Source organism: Aulostomus chinensis, chromosome 11 (assembly GCF_037954235.1).
Source record: "Aulostomus chinensis isolate RoL2024-O1b breed Wild chromosome 11, RoL_Achi_v1.0, whole genome shotgun sequence".
NCBI lineage: Eukaryota > Metazoa > Chordata > Actinopteri > Syngnathiformes > Aulostomidae > Aulostomus > Aulostomus chinensis.
This window is the reverse complement of record NC_141330.1, coordinates 24,824,687-24,847,136: the sequence shown is the minus strand read 5'-3', so window position 1 is coordinate 24,847,136 and position 22,450 is coordinate 24,824,687. Positions and strand designations below refer to the sequence as shown.

General features: G+C 42.3%; 1 protein-coding gene across 6 annotated transcripts in view; it reads left to right on the top strand.

Annotated features, from left to right (window-relative positions):
* The window catches only part of oxr1a (oxidation resistance 1a), a 176,930-nt gene that overhangs the window by 143,369 nt on the left and 11,111 nt on the right, over positions 1 to 22,450 (top strand). For 5 of the 6 annotated variants that reach the window (XM_086219155.1, XM_086219153.1, XM_086219159.1 and 2 more), the window contains 6 exons: positions 453 to 566; positions 9,243 to 9,395; positions 12,158 to 12,342; positions 13,518 to 14,161; positions 17,794 to 17,959; positions 20,585 to 20,750. In XM_086219155.1, coding sequence (XP_086075281.1) covers positions 453 to 566; positions 9,243 to 9,395; positions 12,158 to 12,342; positions 13,518 to 14,161; positions 17,794 to 17,959; positions 20,585 to 20,750 — 1,428 coding nt within the window. The remainder of the gene's footprint in view (positions 1 to 452; positions 567 to 9,242; positions 9,396 to 12,157; positions 12,343 to 13,517; positions 14,162 to 17,793; positions 17,960 to 20,584; positions 20,751 to 22,450) is intronic. The other variant, XM_086219158.1, reaches the window with a different exon arrangement.

Below are 22,450 nucleotides of genomic sequence, written 5' to 3'. Positions count from 1 at the left end.
GTGGGTTAGGGTTAGTGGGTCTTAGAGAAAACTGCTAAAATGATGTGACAGCTCAGAGCCCAACAATTCAGGAAATTTTGCCAGATCCCAAATAGAAATGTCTGTTTAAATGGTTCCCTTGTGCTTTCAGGCAGATACAATTGTTGCCCGTCCCCCATTCTTTTAGCAAAGCTAGAAGTGCCCTGGCTTCAGTTCAGCATTGTTTACCCTTTTCTGATTATTCACATACTTCATAATCAAACATTACACCCCCATCACTCCTTATCCTTGGTGTCACTTCTGTTTATCCTTGTGTTGAACATGAAAATGTTCACATGATTTTGTTTGTTTTGTTCAACAAGCAGTTAGGCTGTGTGGTTATGCATATGTGTTTGAGAGACTCTCCTTGAATCTCTCTGGGCTGTGTGCATGTGTGTTTGCACAAAAGCAACGTCTGTGTATTGTGTTTGCAGGTTCTGTACGTCCCTGATCCTGAGTACGTCTCAAGTGTTGGAAGCTCCCCTTCCCTCAGCCCCATCAGCCCCCTGTCTCCCACCTCCTCAGAAGCTGATTTAGAGAAGGTGACGGTATGTTGGCCACACTTCCAATGCATAATCCCATACATTCCGAAAATGTATGAACCCCTCAACCTTTGTGTTGCTGTTCCATCAATAGGAAACTTTCACTCATAGATCACATTGATTTGAGTATGTAATGTACCATTCACAGATGTAGCAGTTTCTGTTTTCAGGCACGTTTCTTGTAGTAGCTCACACCTGGTACAGTACTGCTAACGTCACACTCATTCGTCATACGCGATAGACAATAGAAGAAAAGGGTAGAAAGGCTTTATTACTGTGTACCCTACAGCCACTCACACACACATAGCCACACACACACAAACCAAATTTCCAGGAATTTCATCTCTGCCTTTTCTTTCACAACACAACTTTATTCCTCAGCAATGGCAGTTGTATTTTAAAGGCATCTTTATCAAATTTAACCTCCAGAATAATGTAATCTCATCAGGGCCAGTGAAAGACTACAGGAAATGTGACTAATTTATAAGGATATGTCAAAAAATAAAACATGGCTTGCTTCTGTTTTTCAAGGACAGGACATATAGGGATGTATCACCACTATGTTGTATGTGTAATTTACAACAGACAAGACTAGGGGCTGGTGGGTGTCATGTCATTGAGACAATCACAATGGAGACAATGAAGGAGATTTCTAGTGTGTTAACCTTGTGCGTTCATGTTCAGTCTACTCAGTCAAAACTGTAAATATAGATTCTAAGTTTGTACTCTGTTTAGTGAGCTTCATCAGGAAGGGGAAACAGTCATGGCCAAAAATAAATCTGTTATTCAGTACAGTCCATACTGTTATTGGACTCTGTTACATTCTGCCAAAGAAAAGCAAAATATATTTATAATTTCATGCTGAAAAGTAAATGTGAATCATAAAAGTACAGCACCAAGACCATATTGCAATTTTGCTAAAATTTTCATCATTCTATTAACACACACAGCCTGGATAAAAACTAAGTTTCAGGGTCTTGAACAGATTTTGTAGAGAAAGACACTCAGAACAATAGAAGGCAAGTGAATCCTCTCACATAGCTACTAATGGAGTTGTGAAGCAGATTTTTGGAGGGAAAAACAGCCTCCAATATGAATCTGACATGTAAAATTGAGAGTCTATACCGATGAGAGTGCTGGAGTTAACCTAGCAGAGAAAGCTGGTTTGGTTTATTATTTTAAGTGCCTGATGTAAATGTAAATTTGCGATTTTTGTGTGCATACTAAAGCATAAATCCATGCTTTTAGTGTCAGATTTAATCTTTTTTGAGTGCAATGATAAAACGGCCAAATTAACGTGCCATCATTTACACTGTTGCCTCTCTGCTTCTCTGGTGTAGTACAGTTTACAACGCATAGACGAGCTGGATGTTGAAGGCATGTTTTTAACCTCTGAAAGGGGGTTCACGTCTTGTCTGGCTATCCAGGTGCACATCCAGGCGTTCTAGCTCTGTGACCAGCAGTATGAGCCCTCTCCCTCAGGTTCTGTGACTGCTGTATATGAACGAGCCAATCATTAGGCACTACAGGAAGCCCTGCAATCCCTTGACAATATGACTGTTTGCTGGTCTCCATGGAAAAGGACGTCTTGTTTTGCCGCTTTGCAAGAAAATGGATTCTTCTGTCTCCTTCGCTCTCGCCGTGGCCACTGCTTCACTTTTCTCTACAGAGTCTCGACACCCTCCCACAATAAGCGCTCCCTCTCATCTGCTCTCAGCTCTGTCCGTTAATTTCTCCACGGTTGCCAAAAGAAAGGCCCCCGTTCATTTACTACTTATCTATTTAGGTCATGCCTGCAAGAACAGGAGCATATTCTGCATCTCTCCATGGGGGAGGAATAGAGTGAGGGGCTGCGACTGCAGAGAAATTAAGCCTTTAAAAGTGATGCTGTGTCTGATATTTAGAGCAACTAATGAACGGAGGAGCTCTCGCTCTCTCTCATATACAAGCAGTCAGGCAGCAATTATTTCAGGCAGAGGAAGTGTGCTTAGGAGGCAGAAGGGAGAGAACATTACCTCACCCAATGTGTCAACTGTGTGTGTGTGTGTGTGTGTGTGTGTGTTTTTGTTTTTGTTTGTTTTTTTAATTTGGTAGTCTTACAGAAGCAGGGAACATCCAGGTGCAGCTTGACATTTCAACCACAGGAAGTACTTTTATAACTCAATCAGCTTCTTTTATTTGGTCCCCTATAATTCCTGGCATGTTTTAATTAGGACCTATTCTGAGCCTTGGCGCATGCGTCTCTGTGAGAGTCCCATTGAACTGAATGGTTTTGGGAGACGCATCGTTGTAGAAATGCTACCAGCAAAAAGCTCATAGAAAGTGAGGGTGTACTCTGAAGAGAAACTACTTTCAGCTGAGTCTTCTTGACATCTGAATATAAATACTTTCAGATCTGGTACCAGATTTTTCTAAAGCTGAATGTCTTTTTATTGCAGAATATCACTGCCATGTCTTTTAGTAATTGACATAATGTTTTGGAGATATTTTATTCTGATAATGAATCTTTTTTTCCAAAATGATTTTTTTTCTTTCACAATAAAAATGGATAATTACTTCAAAAAGATAACACCTACAGTATATACAAAATATTTTTTCTGTAAAAGATGTCTGAAAAGGAGTTATCTGAAAATACGCACACATACATATACAAAATACATATACACTAAAAAAAAAAAAACATAAATGCAGTACTTTTGCTGTGATCTGGTGGGAGTTGGCCATTGTGTCCACTCCTCAGCTGCAGGAACTAGAACAGTCGTACGCATCATTCCAGTGGGGGTCCAGGTTTGGCAGGGTTACACTTGGCCTGCTCAGCAGGTTATGTCACATGTTAAGGATTTTCTTGGCAAAGGTGAAGTGCTAGTTATAACAGATTATAACAAAGTCTTGAACAAACTTTGTGAGAAAGAAACTTGTTGTGCTCATGTAAAGACGTCTTGAGTCTATTACTTAGGTTCTTAAAAAAAAAAAAAAATGGGAGCAGAACCAAAGTGTTGCATTGATATTTTTGAGAGAGCAGTATTAGTTCCATGTCCATACAAATTTTTGAATTACTAAAAAAACTCAAATATTCATCGGAAAAGGGTATTGTTCCTGATGTTCCACGTAAAAGTCACATGAACGGAATGCAATACAATACAATTCAATTTCCATTGTATGAAAAGACTCATCGTTGAGAAAAGAAAAGCTGTCAATAATTATCATATTTAATATGACAAATTAATCCATCATGTGAGTTCATGTACTTGTTAAACATGCTGCCTTTATCAGTAAGAAAGGTAAAAGTTTAACCATGTTTTCCTGTTTCTCTCATAGCGCTAAAGGCCAAATAATACATCTCTGAAGTGTCTGCATGCTCTCGACGTGCCTGCTGGCCTGTTGGTATTGGCATCAAAAAGTAACACATCTTGCAGGCATAGATCATTGGCTGTGTGTGTATTTGTGTGTGTGTGTGTGCCATCGTGCATGGGTAGCTGGCTGGCGGACTTGCTGTCATTGGATTATTTGGCAGCCAATGGCTGGCTTGCTGGCAGGCTTGCTCTCTGGTCATCTGTGTGGGCAGCCACGTCCTCTTTGTCCTGTCCAGACCCTCCCCATGCTCATACTCATACACACATTCAGACTCACACGCTTACTCACCGTAGCGGCGCAGCGACTACTGTGACCTTCACTGTCACATCCTCTTTTTGGCACCTCTTTTGACTGCCTCCCTTGATTCCTTCCTTCCTCTCCTCTGCTGGGGTGTGATCTAAAATTAGTGTTGGAGGAAGTCACACCAGTTTAGATTGGTTGTATATTTGATACCACTTAGGGACACGTCACTGGGGGAATAGACTTCATTTCCTTAAGTTCAGCCCCTGTTAAGCCTTTGCTTTGCAATGCCCAGTGTTGCAGTGAGAATGTTCTGCTTATTTTCATGATAGACCATGTTTTGGGGTGGATGTCAAGTATATTGGCTCATCAGAGTGTCATATCACTGAAATGGTTTGCTATTATAGGGTGATAATGTGAGTGACAGCACAAGTTGCACTTCAGGTTTTGGACATTTGATGAATCCACCCAGTCTGCTCTCTCTTGCAGAAGATGACCATGCCCACAAGGTGGAGCTACCGATTGATTAGTTTGTTTGTTTTTAATAGCGCCATGTGTCACTATCAAGGTCAAAGCCGGGTGGCACCTGCTGATGTAACCCTCTGAAGTCTTTATTAGAGATTTTGAAGCGGCCAAAGCCATCTTCCTATATTTTTCTTTTCTTTTTTAACTGCAGGAGAGGGAAAATATATATATATTGATTTCTGTAGCCTCTTCGCAGCTGTCATCTGACACCTCCACCAATCTCCCTGTCCCCAGCATCAGCATCTACCACACTGCTTACTCCACCGTGGCTTGCAGCCGTCCTGTCAACTGTCCTGATTCCCCCAGCCCACAGCAGTTATTGAAAATCTGATACCAGAGCAGCCTCTTTCATCTTTGGATTTCAGTGCAGTCCTCAGTCCACTAGGCTGCACTGTCCCTTTCATGGCACACACACTGGAGAAAAGAATCCTATCTCACGCACTGACTACTGTAGATTCCTTGAATCCTGTCTCTTCAGGACACTGAGATGTTTTGGATCACCTGAATGTTAACAAATACATCTGCTATTTGTTTGTTTTTTTGTTTTTTTTTTAAGGATTTTACCTGGGCTGTTGAGCAGCATAAGCAGGATGAAGTCGTTAATGAGGTGTAGAAAGGGGCCATGCAGGTTAGGGTCAGTACTCCTCGCACTATCCTGCCCTCCACCTGGACTCTACTGGATGTTTTCACAGCCGGCACAGGACAACTGCTGAGAAGATTTTAGTATTGAAAAGAAACCATCAACTGTGGAAAAAAAAAATAGTCACTTGAAAAACAGGAAGTAGCCATGGCAGAATGAGGCTGTCTCACCTATTGATCTTTGAGCTGTCTAGAAACTATTGTACGATAGCGTATGCCTTGATGAACACCCCTCTTTATTATATATACCAGTGTGATCCTATATTTTTTGAAATTAATGTACAATTTTTAGTGAAAATCTTGGTGATTGTCAACAAGATAGTCAATAAGGGATAAAATAGGAGGTTCCACTCTGCAGTTGAGCAGATATTCCGGCTGACTAATAATAGCCGTAGCCGTAAAGTAACACAGTTAGACATTCAGTAGGGTAAATATAGTTATGTGTATTATAGTTAAGATGATATACTAATCTAGTTAAAGCATTTCATCGTATAATCAGCATTCAAGCAATGTGGAGTTAATTTCCTATTGAAAGAATCATAAAAGCAATTCCATAGCAAGATGCTTCCATACAATACAGATTGCAAAAATAAATGAGAAACGTCATCTTTAAACATTAAATATGATGCAATAAAAACTGGTTTCAATAAGTGGTCTAAGATGGAAAGAAAAACTGTCATGGAATAACATCAAAACATCGGAACAAATATTGTGCAAGTGGGTTCTCAGGAGCCTTTCAATTATAAAACCTCCAAACTATGTCCTCGGCTCAAAAATAGTGTACTCTAGGTTTCTGTGTGTTGATTAATTCAGGTCCGTGTAATTGAACTCTACATATTCTGTTATTAATATCCATTGCAACTGCTGTCTGCTGGTTGAGACCAGGCTATTGCAGTGTGCTGGTGGCATATGACCATATAGGGCTTTGTGGTAATCTGTAGAATCTTGCAATGAATTCTATAATGAATGAAGAGATTAACTGGGTCTGTACTGGACTTGTGTGCTCCCTATGCTGAGTGTTTGGGAGAAGACTTGACTGGATACATTTTTCTCCTCTGTTTTTGCCAGCATTGATTTGACTTTGGCAACACTTCTGACATGACAAACGAGACTCTCGTTTGTAGTTTAGAGCTGATTAGAAACGAGTCCCCCTAGTTTGCTATGTCAGAATTGGGAAAAGGGGAGGAGTCAGCAGCAACTTGATCAGATGTGTGAAACATGATGGGATGTCTGAATTAGGGGATGATTCACTGATGTGTGGTGTCTGCCTAAAGAGGATAAATCTGGAGTGGGAAGGAAAGACTGATAACAGCTGTGATCATCACACCAACTCCATCAGGAGAAACACTGAGATAGAGAGCCAAGGTTTGTTTACTTTCTACAACTACTTACAGTATTAATAAGCATTCTTGTAGACAGATTGTCAGCTCTAACAATACGCCACCATTAGCAGTGAGTTGAGCAGACCAACTTTATCTGACTGTTTAGTCATTTTGCCATATTTACTCCCACACAGAAACATCATGTACAAAAGCAATCACAGCATTCATCCTCTTTTGTGTTGTGCATGTCAACATTTGGCAAATTACTGAGTACCCATCCATGCCTTGTGTTGCCACATGAGCCACTGCACTTCAGTTGATGCTCCATTTGATGGACCACGGTGTGTTCACTGTTGTCTCACTGTGGGGGAAGTCTGATGTGTAATTTTGTTACCAATACCACCCCTTTCTCAGATGTGCCAGACTTAATGAAAGGGGATATCGTATTGGGCTTGTTGTGCTTTTCTGTGAATGAGAATATGTTTTGACATCTTCAAGTACTTCTTTCAAACAAGGTGCGTGGCTGCATGACGTGGGCTGCATCTGTGTCTTTAATCTCATGTATCTCCTTGTCTGTTAACGTTTCGATTTTGGGGGCTACAAAAAGTTCCAATTCTTTCATGTTTAACATTGGAAATAGAGGGCCAGCTTGTATGAGTCAGTGGGAATTGACTTGTTGGTAAGTGGTGTCATCAAGTACAGTTGTGTAGGTGAGGTAGGTTCAGTTTAAGTGGATGATGAGCCGGATGACGGCAGACAAAGTCATACATGCAGTAGCTGCTCTCATAGATAAGGGATTGTGCTCTTGCTGTTTTATACATGTTCCTGGATCTTTATTTTTAGCTGCAGCCCCTCTATTTTAGCATTTTAGGTCCATTTCTCCTCTCCTGGTCAGAGAGGCTTGTTGTGGTTGTAACAGATTGCCCGGCTGCCTCAGTCTTCCCTGGCTGCCAGTGTCTGGGCTGCTTGTGTCGGTGTGGGTCAGTAGCTGCAGGCTGTTTGTCGACAGCACTGGGATACAACGAGGGGGAGGTGTGGGGGAGGGTGTCAGGACAGCAGACAGTTGCTAAGGGCTCTGGCTCTCTTCTCCAGCTCTTCACTGCTACTGTATCTCTTCACTTTTCCGCTGGCTCTTGACACCCACCCTTCCTGGTCAAAATCCCCCTCAACAAGAACTCCCACACACTTCACTCTGTCCTCTTTTTCCCTTTTGTTCTTTGTCCTCACTCCAATCGCTCTTTCATTGCCCTTAGCTCTCTTTATGTACTTGTCTTTTTATTTCTCTCCAAAAGTAACCACTGCTTTCATTTTTTTTCTTCATCAATGCTCTTTTTATGTTTCTCATCTCCATTTCTCCTGTAGCCCACTTGTTCTTTGATTGTCATATGTTGATCTGATCAGTCTTCTTCAGCATTCTTCCAGTTTCCTCCCTGCAGGGCATTGTTCAGTGAATCAGACCAACAGTCAGTTACATACCACAAAATGTCTCTGTTAGACAGTTGTCCTCGTGGACAGTTATTCAGACCGACATCCCTGTGGCTCTTACATCGCATGGCACCAGACCACTAGTAGAAACACCAAGCCCACCACACCTCGCCTTTCCACCCCAGTAGACATGCCATCTGTGCCAGATTGTACAATTACCATGGCATAGATGAGGAAACTATGAAAGAATTTGCTTTCAGCTGGGCAGCATCTCTTGGAGTGTTGGTAAACAAGAGTAATTGTTGAATTCATTTGTAAATTATTCCTAATAACATTAATTTTCAGCTTGTTTCTCAGCTGTTTTTGCTCGTTCTCGTTGGACTCACTACATGATACAACCAGGAACTAAAATGGAATTTCCCCTGCATTTGTGACAATTACTTTAAATTTTGTCCAGGATTCTTAAATTTGATGAGTTCAGTTTACATTTCACTACGCATACAATCAGATGGGACTAAATATGCATGAGGCATACACTCACACACACTTTCAAATTCATAGATGTGAGCTAATGCATGAGCAGGCTCTGCTGAAATACGTGAGGCAAGAAATTAAGTGTATTTTTTGTTCATAAGGTCGCTCAAGGGTATGTTCATCTCTAATAAAATAACACTAACCAGGCAGCTGTGGAAAAAGTACAATAATGAAAGCCTCTGTCGCGTATGAATGTTTTCACCTAATTAAACTGGGAATCTCAAGCACACAGGAGGCACATTCATTTGGCTCATCTTTTACCCGATTGCACTGCTGTGCAGAAAATATCTGTTTATATATAGATAATACATTTAGACACTAAAACACATTAGTTCAATGAAATGGGACACAAATCAGCTACACCATGTACTACCAAGTGAACCAAGCTGCGCTTTTCCTCTGTGCTTGTTCTATTGTCAAGATCCGTTTGTAGATGCCAGGATAAAGTGAAATGCAGTCTTTACAGTTTTGTTATGGTCAACCAGGTTTCCCATTTAACTTGGCTGAACTAAACATATAAATGTATTCATCATGTGTGTCTGTGCATCCTTTTTTCATTAATGTTGCATCATAAGGCGACAAACATCTTGTTTTCTCCCCCTGATAATGGTAATATCCTCGCCCCCACCTTCCCTTCATCCAGGATTCTGATGGCCCCCCAAGACCAGAAGGTGTTCACCCTCCAGTGTTCTCTGCCCTGCGCCAGTCCAGAGTGGTGTCGTCCACCTCCGAGGAGGAAGAGGCCCTTACAGAGAAGTTCCTCAAGATCAACTGCAAGTACATCACTGATGGCAAGGTAAGATACAGTGCATGTGTGGGTGGAACCTTGCTGCGTCTTTACGATCGATCCTATCCATTCCCAGTGGATTTCTCACCATTACCTTTAAAGTGTGTGTGTTACACTCCCACCTGTTACTGCACATTGTTAATATTTATGCCTGCCCAATAACAGCAATCCAGTGATTTACTGCTTATCTTGTGCAACAGGGAATATACCGACTTTGTTCAAGTAGTTTGCCTTTCAAGTACTCATCACAAGATGCCTTGAGCTCACTAGACTTTTTCTCCCTCCTGTGTCACTTCTTGGTGACACCAGAAGTGCAAAAACTGTCTAAAACTCTATGCTTAGTAATCCAGAGATTCTGTGAGTCTGCTTTTATCTTCTTTTCAACCTTTTTTTTCCATCACTGGGACCCACAGTTAGTTTTTTTCCCCTTTTCATCTTGCCACTGGCACACGTTTAATAAAGTCCCCTCCTGCAAGAATTGTGGCAGGTCTCACAATGTCCCCAGTGCAGCCCTCCATCCATAAGTATCGTATATACCTGTGTCAAAACCTTCTTAGTCACACAAAAAAATGCTTTATTGCTTTAGTGGGAAAAAGTTTGTTCATTTAGAATAATTACAAAAATCTGAGCTTTGCTCAGGTAGAATAATTGCACAAAATCGAATTATTTCACTAAAAGCCTTCATTTCCAGGTTTTCTTCTTTGTCTTTTTTAATTAAATTCAAAGGTGCGAATTATCAACAGAGATGTGTAGGATAATGGAAATTGGATAAAAGGTCAAGATTCCATATTTTCTACCAAACTAAATAAATCAGTAAACCTATCACATCCTCTGCTTTAGCAGCGTCATTCAACCAGAATCCATTTGCAGGGTAATGCTTTCCGTGATGACTGATAACTTTTTCTCTTAGCGTTTCCTTTTCTGCAAAACCCTTTTCAGAAGGATTTGTATAGCATACTTTTTTCTTTTTTTATGGGGCCATAAATTTAGAAAGTAGTGCTTTTTCATTTAGAGTGTGTAACACAGGTATGGAAATAGTCAGGTTCTCCATCCATCCATTGTCTACCGCTTATCCTGGTACGGGGGGGCTGGAGCCTATCCCAGCAGCCTTCAGGTGAGAGGCAGGGTTCACCCTGGATGGGTCACCAGTCCATGGCAGGGCCAACACATATAGACAGACAACCATTCACTCTCCCAGTCACACATACGGTCAATTTAGAGTCTTGATTAACCCGGTCCCCTCTTGATGTCTTTGGACTGTGGGAGGAAGCCGGAGTACCAGAGAGAACCCACGCAGGCACAGGGAGAACATGGAGACTCACACAGAAAGATCCCATGCTTGCTGGGGCTCGAACCCGGAACCTTCTTGCTGTGAGTCGACAGTGCTGACCACTGCACCACCCATAGTCTGATTCTAAATCTGACAAACATTTTTGGCGGTGGTTCGAGGGAAGTTTTGAATCTGAATATAGTCGTAGTTTCAGTCGAGAAGAGAGGTAAAACTAGGGCTGCAATCAACCAAAGAAATTCTTGGTCGACTGAAGCCCTCAAATTTCGACTAAAAATCGACTAATTTTATATATGAAAAATATACTGTGTCAACTATCAGCACAAACCCTGTTGAGGAATATTTAGACAGTTGTTTTTGTCACGTTATAATAACTGACCGACACTATCATTTGTCCTGCGCACAGAGCGAGACTGAACGGAGGAGCTCGGCATCGCGGCTGAGACACAGATAGACTTTTAACTTAAAACTTTACTCTTAAACACAAAAGGGCAAGTCCACGATAAGAATTTTTACAATTAAAACAAAAGAATTATTAGACTAAAATGTTGAAATATCAAGTCTGATATGTTCATATACTCAAAACTGACGAGGCAACCTAAGGCGGACAAGTTAGCTCACCGTTTCTAGGTGATACGTCGTGGTGTTTGTTGTGGAGCTGTGATATGCAAACTGTTGTTTGCAAACTTTGCATTCGACTTTTTTTCCATTATCTATTTTCATGAAATGCTGCCACGCTGCAGATGTCTTTGACGTGGTGGACGTGGACTGACTTTAAATGAAACCGTCAAAATTAAATAGACATTCATCAAACCACCAGACGTTGGCCTTCTAGTACTCTTCAGTCTGCCTGTCTGTAGCGGGTCGGGCTAGTCCAAAATAGCAAAACAACGGGGGTGTTCAAAGATAGATTGTTATCTGTGAAACAGGGGTGCTTTCGGTACTTTCCTCCTGATGAAATTAACGTGGCAAAAAATCGACCAATCAGAATTTTGGTCGAGCCAGAACGTATCGACTAATAAATCGACCAGTCGACTGGGAGATTACAGCCCTAGGTAAAACATAGAATTTTACTTTTATTACTGACCACATCCCCACTTTTCTTAGTTCCTAGTCCTGATTCAGCATGGGGAGAATGGCAGCCAGCTACTAGGACACCAGTTCCACCCAGCTGGACCATCATTGGCTGCTTGAACATGTGTGTATGTGTGTGTCCAGGCAGTTTTCCTGCCCTTGGACACTCACAAAGATCCATGGTATTGAACCACTGCCGATTCACTTCCAGGTACCAAATGAAAGCATTGAAGTGGTCACTGCTGACAATCGATAACTTCTACTTGATTTAGAACATTTGTTGCCTCAAATAGATTTGGCTGTCAGTTGTTTATGTCAGATTAAAATGCTAAGCTGCTCCTGTTTGTTGATTGAAAATTTCTGATGGATATCATGTTTCTCATCCATCCCTCTCCCCACATCATTTCAGGGTGCAGTAAGTGGAGTGTTGCTGGTAACACCTAACAACATTATGTTTGACCCTCACCGGATGGACCCACTGGTTCAAGCCCATGGGTGCGAGGAGTACGGCATCATGTGTCCTCTGGAGGAGGTGCAATCTGCCGCCATCTTCAAGGAGATAACTGACCCTAAGACAAGAGAGGCTGTACCTGAGTAAGAAAAAAACACACATACATACTCTCCTGTGGGTAAAGAAAAAGAAATGTCGCAACATCACTGTCTTTTTCTGTTTCTGTATCCTTTGGTGGTAGCAGTGCTCTGTTTAGCTGGTTGAGGGTTGCCCATGGAACAGTTATTGTGCTGGCAAATAACTGCTTGGTGACCGGCCCAGCTGTTTCCTCAGCTGTGGTCCATCATTTCTTTCTCTCGCTCTCTCACACTCTCTTGTTCTAACTCTCTTTCTGACACTCACACAAACATCTCACACACACACACACACACACACACACACACACACACACACACAAACACAGCTGAGCAACAAGTGCATTTTGGATGTGATTCTCTCAAGTGATTGAACTGTGATATGATTTCTTCAGTGTTTTTTGTTTTTAGAAACATGAAAAATTTCCATTTTCCAATGTCTGCATTATCGACTTCAATACAAGTTTGTCTTATGGGTGTTGGTTTAGGACTATAGTGGTTAGATTTGTGCTGATTGGTCATTTTGCTGTGCATACTATGATTGATGTCTATGTTGCAGGCATGGTCACCCCTGATTGCTGGTCATAGTAATAAGCTCATACTACAAAAATAAAAGTATATAGACAGGAGATCTTGATACATCTGTAGGTCAGAGCCCTTTTCTGGTATGAAGGACATGTGATTTAATCTGATTCACATCATTTATGCAGATCATGATTCCTGGCAGGATGGAAGCAGGAGGAGCAGTTGTGTGACACAGCATTAGTAGTCAATTTGGAGTGTTACACAAAATTGTATTTTTTTCTGTTCTTACATTTACATCTGAGTGTAAGATGTCATTTGATGTCAGGAGATGGTACAAGGATGATTAGTGTGTTTGTTCTGAGAATTGACTTTCAGTGAAGGAGCCTACCTGAAGAGTACTCATTAATCTATTGACATGAATGTGTTCTTTTGTAAATTTTGGTGGAAGGAGAAAGGGTTCTTTTAAATGTTTTATAGTTTTCTATCAATAATGATAACAAGAATAATAACAATCAAAATATGATTTGAACCACTAAACACATTACTTATCCTATAGTGTATGCACGATGTAAAGGTTAAATCTCAGGAAGAACAAATGTTCCTTTTTTCATGAGAAGAGTTGCTGGTGTCTCATTACTCAATACTGTTCATTTTTCCAGTGACCTGGAGCCTCTACCAGTTGAGAGACATCCCTCCCAGCAGAAGGACCCAGAGCAGCGCCTAAGGGAGCCAGGGGCCAATGACAGCAGTAGCACCGCCCCGCGCAGCACAGAGGGCTCAATCTCAGAAGATGTCTTCACAGAGTCTGAGCTGTCCCCCATTCGGGAGGAAGAGCAAGCATCTAGCGAGGATCTCTGTCTAGATAAGTCCTCTGGTGCTTCCACAGAGTCTGTGCAAACTGTGACCAAGGTGGAGAGCACCAGCACCCAGGCCCCAAGCAGTGTGCGTAGCTCAGTCAGCCATCCAGAGGAGCCTGCAGCAGCCAGAGAGGACAATCCACAAGACACTGCCACAGTAAATGATAGCCAGTCCCCCATGGGATCCAAGCAGCACAGTGTTGAGAAGCCACTAAGCACACCCACTACCACCAGCAGCCCCACTAGCCAGGCCCAGCACCCCAGCAGCACCTCTCGCCCAGGGTCCCAAAGTGCAGCCACCCCTGGTGTCCCTGTCTCAGCCAGTCCGCAGGGAGATGCCAACAAGGGGACTGAAGTCTCCAAAACGGACACTATGCAACAAGGGAAGGAGGAGAAGGGGAATGTAGAAAAGGGACAAGAGGGCAGCACGCAGACCTCTGCAGAGGGTAAACATCTATCTGGTCTTGTCTTAGCTGTTAGCTTCTTTTAGCTCTGTATCTGTATTCTTCAGATAGAACCTCAAGAATATGAACCCTATTGTGTATTCTGTGATGATTTTGGTCGAGGGACATCTCTGCCTGCTGAACCCCGTTGACTGGCATGAGTGATCATCTCAAATCCTGAATTCTAAGCCAGTTGCCGTTCACTTTTACATGGATCTGACACTCTGCATCTACATTGTTCATTTACCTGCTCACCACAACTTTGAATTAGATGGTGACATTAATAAAACAAGTTTAGAAGTCATTCACGTCAGCATGCTGGAGAATGTGAAAGTAGAAACGATTGCCCGGCCCACATTGGTTCTGTCAAGTTAATTCTAGATAAGCTTTCTGTTTCCACTTGGCCTTGGTGCTCGTAATTAGAATATAAAGATGAAGGGAAATCGTACCCTTTCTGTCATTATCAGCTTGGCAAAGGTAGCTGGACTTTATGAGGGTTTATGCAGTGCTTTGATCTCCAGCTCTGGTGGTCTGGTCTGTTCCTCCCGCCGATAAGCTAAATCCTGTCAAACACCAAAATGGCTCAAACACACCTTTTACCGTAAAGGGAAACAGATAATTAAACCCAAAATTAAAAAAAAAACACCTGAAACAGCACAACATGGTTTTTGTTATGTTTTTAATGCTTTCCTTTCATTTAAATACTATCTTGCTTTTTTTAAAAAAAGGTAAATTACGCAAAGCCTAGAATGCACTTAATTTGTCATCAACTACCCCAAACATTTGACAATTTTTAGTTGAACATCATCGTAACAAGATAGAAACAGAATAGTGCATAAAAACAAATAAATCCTCAAATGAATATTGAGGATTGAGGAGGTCTTCGAAGTATTTCCTCCACCAATCCACAACATCCAAAGTCGAGGTCAGCATCACGCTGCCCGCACTATACACAGTGTTGACAGTGTACTACTTCTTCCTCCTGAGACGGTGGATAGTGGTCCAGTATTTCCTCAAAGCCGTCTAGAAGTCATTCTTCATGGCCTCACCAAACACCTCCCATGTCCAAGTTTTTACCTCTGCAACCGCCAAAGCCACGCACTACTTGGCCTGTCGGTACCTGTTGGCTATCCCTGGAGTCCCATGGGCAAAACCGGTCCAATAGGACATCATCTTGAAGGCATCCCTCAACACCGGTGTCCGCCAACATGTTCTGGGATTGCCGCCACGACCGGTATTGACCACTCCGATCAGCCGCCTCAACAATAGAGGGAGGGAGGGAGGGAGGGAGGCACCGACCATGGCTCGCTCGGACTCGATGTATGCTGCCTCCCTCGGAACATGGTCGAAACGCTCCCTGGGGTGGGAGTTGAAACTCCCTCTGACGGGGGATACATACATTTGGGCCTGCCAGGCGTCCTCCTCCACCCTCAGGGCCAAGTGACCATCAGGTGGTGGTCGGTTGACAATTTCGCCCCTCGCTTCACCCAAAAGTCCAAGACATAAGGCCACAGGTCTGACAACACGACCACAAAGTCAACTGTCAAACTGTAGCCCAGGGTGTCCTGGTGCCAAGTGCACATGTGGACACCCTTATGTCTGAACTTGGTGTTTGTTATCGACAATCTGTGACAAGCACAGAAGTCCAATAACAAAGCACCACTCGGGTTCAGATCATGGGGGCCATTCCTCCCAATCACGCCTCTCCAGGTCCCACTGTCGTCGCCAACATGAGCTTTGAAGTCCCCCCAGCAGAATAAGGGAATCCCCAGAGGTTGCACTCTACAGTACTCCCTGTAGAGAATCCAAAAAGGGGGGTACTCTGAACTGCTATTTGGCGCAGAAGCACAAAAACAGTCAGGACCTATCCCCCCACCCAAAGGCAGAAGAAGACTACCCTCTCGTCCACCTGGTTAAACTCCAACGTACAGTCACTGAGCCGAGGGGCAACCACCCCTGTCCATCGCCTCTCACTGCAATGCCAGAGTGGAGGAGAGTCCAACCCCTCTCGAGAGGACTGGTTACAGAGCCCTTGCTGTGCATGGGGGTGAGTCCGACTATATCTAGCCGGAACTTCTCAACCTCACGCACCAGCTCAGGCTTCTTCCCCACTAGAGAACTGACATTCCACATACCCAGAGCCAGCTTCTGCAGCCAATGATCAGACTGCAAAGGTCTCTGCTCTCGGCTACCACCTATCTCACATAGCACCTGATGCCTTTGGTTTTCCTGTCGGTGGTGAGCCCATTGGAGGTGGGACCCACTTAACCTCTTTGGGCTGTGCCAGACCGGACCCCATGGGTGCAGGCCCTGCCACCAAGCGCTTACAGCTGAGCCCCGTCTCCAGGCCTTGCTCCAGAGGGGGGCTCCAGTGACCCTCGTCTGGGTGAGGGAAAACCTGGATGCAAGTTGTGTGTCTTCATTGGGGTCTTTTAAGCTCCTCTTTGTCTGGTCCCTTCCTTCGGACCTGTTTGTCTTAGGTGAACCTACCTGACGCATAAAAGCCCCAAACAACTTTGCTCCTAGGATCACTGGGACATGCAAACTCCTCCACCATGATAAGGTGGTAGCTTTATAGTCCTTCAAAGTAAACATAAACCTGCTCAGCCGCAAATATTTTAACGAACTTCAGTCAACTTTATTTCCACACAGAGATAACATAACTACCTGATGCTCACTGTGATGGATTACCTGAGTCAAAGAAGTCAATGCTCAGTGTACTGAAATGGGACTGTCAGGATGTTTACTCAGAAAACAGCAAGATGTGCTTTTGAAAATGCCTGGGAAAACATATTCAGTCTGATGTGGTTCAAAAGATCGAAACCTTTACAACATCTTTTCAATAGTATGTGGTCAGCCAGTTTGTGACTCACTTGCTGTTCCAGCTGGACATGGTTCTAAAAAGATTTCTCTGTCCAGGAAGAAACAGACCAAGAGAGTACAAGAGAGCGCTTTACCATTTACCCCCTGGCAATTATTGTTACCCAGAGAGTTGGGCTGCAAAAAATATTCTAATTCACAGGAATTACTCAGCAGGGCTGCCCTTTATTCCGTGCACATTAGCACGGCCCACACAAGTAAGAGCAGCAACTTCAAAAACAAGCTGCATTAATACCAAATTAATGCATTTTGAAAATTGAATTTGTTCCACTGAGCTATGCTGTCTAAGCAGATTAATAGATTTAAGTCTCTTTATGGTTGCCATGAGGTTGTGCTCAACCAGGAGCTGACAGCATGTGCCAGTGTAATGTCAGTGATGTCATTCGTTGTCCTGGGGCTGTGACATTACGACAGGCCGAAGATAATAGACCATGCACTGAAGCCTCACTGCCACTACCAGTTACAGTGTGCTACTCCTTTTTTATTTGTCATCTGCTGTGTTTCTGACACAAAATGGCTAATGCCAGCTGAAGTTGCCTGTAAACAGTGGAAGGAAGATTAGGTTGCATAAAGTAATAGAAAGAGAAATACAGTACAAATAGAAATATTACAAATACAGTAATACGTTCTATGAAGAGAAGTGTTTAAAACAGAATTAAATTCTTACATTTTGCTGATGGAAAATGTGCCTTTCATGAATATATTTATGAAACATACTCCTTTTTAAGCATTTGTGACATTTTGACCTTTTCTAGGGACAGGGTCTGCAGAGAGGCAAAAGAACCGTACTCACAAGTTCCTTTGTCTGCGGGTGGGGAAGCCCATGAAGAAGACATTTGTCTCCAACGCCAGTGCCTCCATGCAGCAGTACGCCCAGCAGGGCAAGAAGCACGAGTACTGGTTTGCCGTGCCGCAGGAGAGGTCAGTAACTCCTGCATCTTAGTATATCCTTGGGAAAGCAGGATAGTTTTGAAGAAGGTTTCTGTGCTTTTCACTATTTTATAAAGGTATTTAAAAAATATAGTGTGAAATGGATGGTTAATCCACAGAGAGTAAGGCCTTGGTTATTGTACAAAGCTACAGGGATTCAAACTAAATATATCTGAACACGTCTCTTATACACCATAATAATCAGCTGAAGCCCCTCACCCCCAGTTAGTCTCAAATATGCGTCCTATATCAGGTCTGTCTCCCACTGCAACTCTGCCAGACAGTGGAACAATTTATTATTCATTCCCTCTGCGGGGGAAACTGACTTTATTCCTGTGTACAGGCACACATATGACCAGGGAACAGGGATCTCTAGGTTCTGTTTGTTCTCTTCCCTTTCTCTCACCTTTCTGGCCTTCAATGTTTTGAATCAGCTGAAAATAGCATTTGTTCATTTATGTCATTTTAAGTTGGATCTCTTCAGTCTTGGTGTGCAGTTGCCAAGTCAGCAGTAGTCATAATGACATTAGACTGCTTCAGACAAGAAGGAAACAAAGGACAATAAGTGCTTTCATAGAAGTTGAGCTGTATGTTTTGATAGAGAATTACTGTCAATTACATGAATAACTTTGCTTGATAAGTGGCTTGTATTAAATCAATCCACTTAAGGCAAATCTCCAAATGAACAGATATGGGGGATTGTTGGTGTATGGGTTTAGCACTTCATTTGCTGTTACTTGTTAGAGACAAGAAGACAGACATGTAAATAATCTCAGGTACTTTGTCAGAGAAGCTATTTGACCAAATGCGAGCTGCATGACACCTTGTGTTTTTACTGTGTATATATTTGAACCACAACAACAAACATGCTGTTTTCTCAGACTTCAAATTATATTTGATTCAGGCAAACAGGCGTGTCCTTTTTTGTTAGGCACGTTACCATAAATGCCTCTGGGTTAGGCAGTGAGTGGAGTAACGACACTGAAAATTCCCCTCGTTGTGAACTTCAAACATGGAGCTTTGTTGCCTTCACCCACAGGTTGCTTAGATACAGCAGGCTCCACCTGGAAAAACAGTTTGCTGTGCTCCCTGCTGCTCTTGGGGAAAATAGCTTTGGGACACTAGTTTTAAAAGATGGCACTTGTACATGCTACCACTCATTATCTTAACTTGTCCTGCTTTGCGCTGTGAAGGTGTGTGGGAGGAGTGATTATAAGCTGGTTGGACTGGCCTTTTCTTTAGACAACAGTGGACACAGTAGTTTGACCTAGATGGGAGATGAGCCGCATGATGCGTCTTTAAGTGTCTTAGCAGTGTTGTGTGAAGAAAAGGAAGCCATATACAACCAAGAAAGTCAACACAGCTCAACCTACTGAGTCTGCCACAGCTCTTTCATGTCCTCCCCACCATAACATGGCACATACTGTGCTCTGTTAGTGCCTTTTTCCATGAATTATGTGGTGCTGTTATTTTACATCCTAATTTGTTTACATGGTTGACATAAAAAGCCTTTCTCCTCTGCAATATGGAGGAGAAGGAGGTGCAAAACCACCATACAGAGACAAAAGGATCGTTTTATTTTCTATTACAGGCGACTTTCCTGCTTCAAACTTGCTCATAGAACAGTTTTATATTGATAATCGATCAAATGACATCAGGCAATGTAAATGTGTTGCTCTGAGTAACAAGTTCCTCTGCAGTTTGGTTCACTCTCTGTGCTCTCATTAACCTGAATCCATTTTTAGCTAATAAACAGGCACAAGTTATTATAGACAGTGGCTTTCACCAATTAAACTGACAAACACGAGCAGCAGGTGAAATCATCTGTTACTAAATGATGTAAATTCTCTGATTGGACTGATGAAAAATAGAAAGTTGCTCTCTGCAGTTTGTGTCTGGACTCAAGAACAGCTTGTGTAGTTTCAGTGCTGCTACAGTGCAAGTGTTTCATACCATCAGCTCCGATCGATGAAGTATCGTCTCCCTAGCAACTCCTGTCATGCTAACTTAAGAAGTTTTTTTTTAAAGATAATACACTACATGTCAGATTTATGAATTCATACTTTGTGATTTTGAGCTATGCACATTAAATTTGATTGACACCAGCATATAAAACTTTGATTATTATTTAAAATCTTTTGAACCAGGACCAAGTTCTCTTATATAGATGCAAGTTTTGGACTCAGAATGTATTATAGCACTCAGGACCAAAAGCATTTGATGGGCAAATCCCTTGTGTTACCAGTACATAGACACACAGTGAAATCTTGTGTTGCCGAAGTATTTTCCAACAAATGAGGAAATGCAGTGACAAAGAGACAAAACAGTGTTTCACCACGAGTAGCAGGGAAGGCAAATAAACTCTCTTTTGTGTTGTTTCTAAATATGAATTGACTCTTAACAGCCATTTGGAGCATTTGAGAATTAATTAAATGAACATTGCTAAACAGATACTTTGTCTCATTTTTGCTTTGGATTTGGCTTAAAGGATCCTTGATAGTGGCCCTAATATTTTAAGAGATATTGAGTGATAACACTACAGATAATGATTTTAGATGGCTTTGGATAAGTTAGCTTCTTCTCTTATACTTTTTTTTCTTTCATCTCCTCCCACAGATCAGACCATCTCTATGTGTTTTTCATGCAGTGGAGCCCGGATATGTATGGTGAGGGGGTCCGGGGGATCGGACAGGAGCCTGGGTTTATGGTTGTAAAGAAGAACGAGGTATCAGAAACCACAGAGGATGAGCCCATCACGGAGCTCAATGTCAAAGAATGGGAGGTAAGCTTGACGCACCTAAAACTCCTCCCACACTGCGTCACCAGTGCACCTGTTGTGTTGTCTCTCCCCAGGCTCACAGACATGGATTATATTATAGTTCTCCACTATGCATTAATCCATAACCTGTGGAACCACAATCGTTAACTTTACTATTATGTTATATGAATCTCAAACTGTTGAGTTAATTTAATTTCATTTATGCGTTGCATAGTGCAAATGTATTGTGTTGATCATGTGTTTGAACCCATCAGAACTGTGTAGCTTTCAAGCCTTAGTTTTGTACTCTGCTGCTGTAGTTTTCACTTTGGTGTACCACCTCATTCTTTGATTTGAATGTAAGTTTTATGTGAGTTTAAAAACACGTGTAGGTTGTATGAGCTCTTGCTTTGCTTGGAAATGTGCTTCTGTGAACTTCCAACCAAAGTGTTTTGCATGTTTGTGGAATTGTTTACTCTTCTCAGTCAGTGTATTGTAGATTCATTACATGTTGTGTGACTGTCACGCTTGTTGGTCAGCATTTGGCAACCTATTTTGCTGAATGGCAAAGAGCGCACTGTATTATGTGTTGCTCAGCATACTGTATGAGGAGAATGCAAACATTGAGCAACTAAAACGTTTTTGGTTATAAATACCCCTTGACACTGCTGCTCAATTTTTGTCATGCCAAGATAACCTCTCAGTTACTGCTGAAACGATTCCTCGCGTAATTCGAGTAATTAGATTACTAAAATTCCTTGAGGCAAAATTTTTGAACCCTCATTTAAATCTGATCTGTACTTTGTCTTGCACGTAGGGGTGGGCACTGAAATTCAGTGTTAAACAGCCGAATTATTTAAGACCAGAGTATTGATAAGCTTCAGTTTAAGTTTTGATATAATTAATTATCACACGACTGCCGTGTCTCTCCTCTCCGCGTCAGTGCAGTTCCTCCGTACACGCACATGCAGAACATACACACACACACACACACACACACACACACACACACACACGCAGAGCGGTCAGTGCGTTCCTCTTACTCTATCGGTGTCTGATCTGTTGAGTTTGTTCATCAGCAGGATGTTTTATAAAGTCTCCCCCAGACCCAACTCGTGTTTATTTTTGTTTTCCATGTATAAATTTATCTGCGATCAGTTTTCACAGCAGAAAGCTGCATGTGGAGGAGACTTGTTAATGACCGAGTTTATTAAAACAGTGGAAACTAACATGATGGTGAATGACATCGACGCCAGCCAGGTGTGCTTATTAGATTAAACAGCCGTATATGGAGGCCTTTACATTAAACAGGAGGGTCTGTGTCTCTGTCAGAAACTGTCAGACCTGCTCAGAGCAGAGAGAACAGGTGAGGGGGGAGAGGAGGCCAGACTGATCACTAATCAATCGTTGATGCCGTCGTCCTCACAGACTGATTAAAAAAATAAAAATACCAAAACCTTAGTGTTCACACAAATAAAGCCTGTGTGTGTGAAACACTGCAGAGTGAGTTGTGCAAATAAAAGAGTTACATTCTAGACACACCAAGAAAGACCAAAAATAGAAAATCATGCTGTGGTGCCGGTGTTTTAATGTGGATGGCGCCATAAATAAAACACTATTTACTGAGCCACAGAGTCACTGAAACACTGATCGCTGACCGGTTGTGATGGAGAAAGTACTCTGATCCTTTAATTAAGTAAAAGCAGTCATATAACAATGTAAAA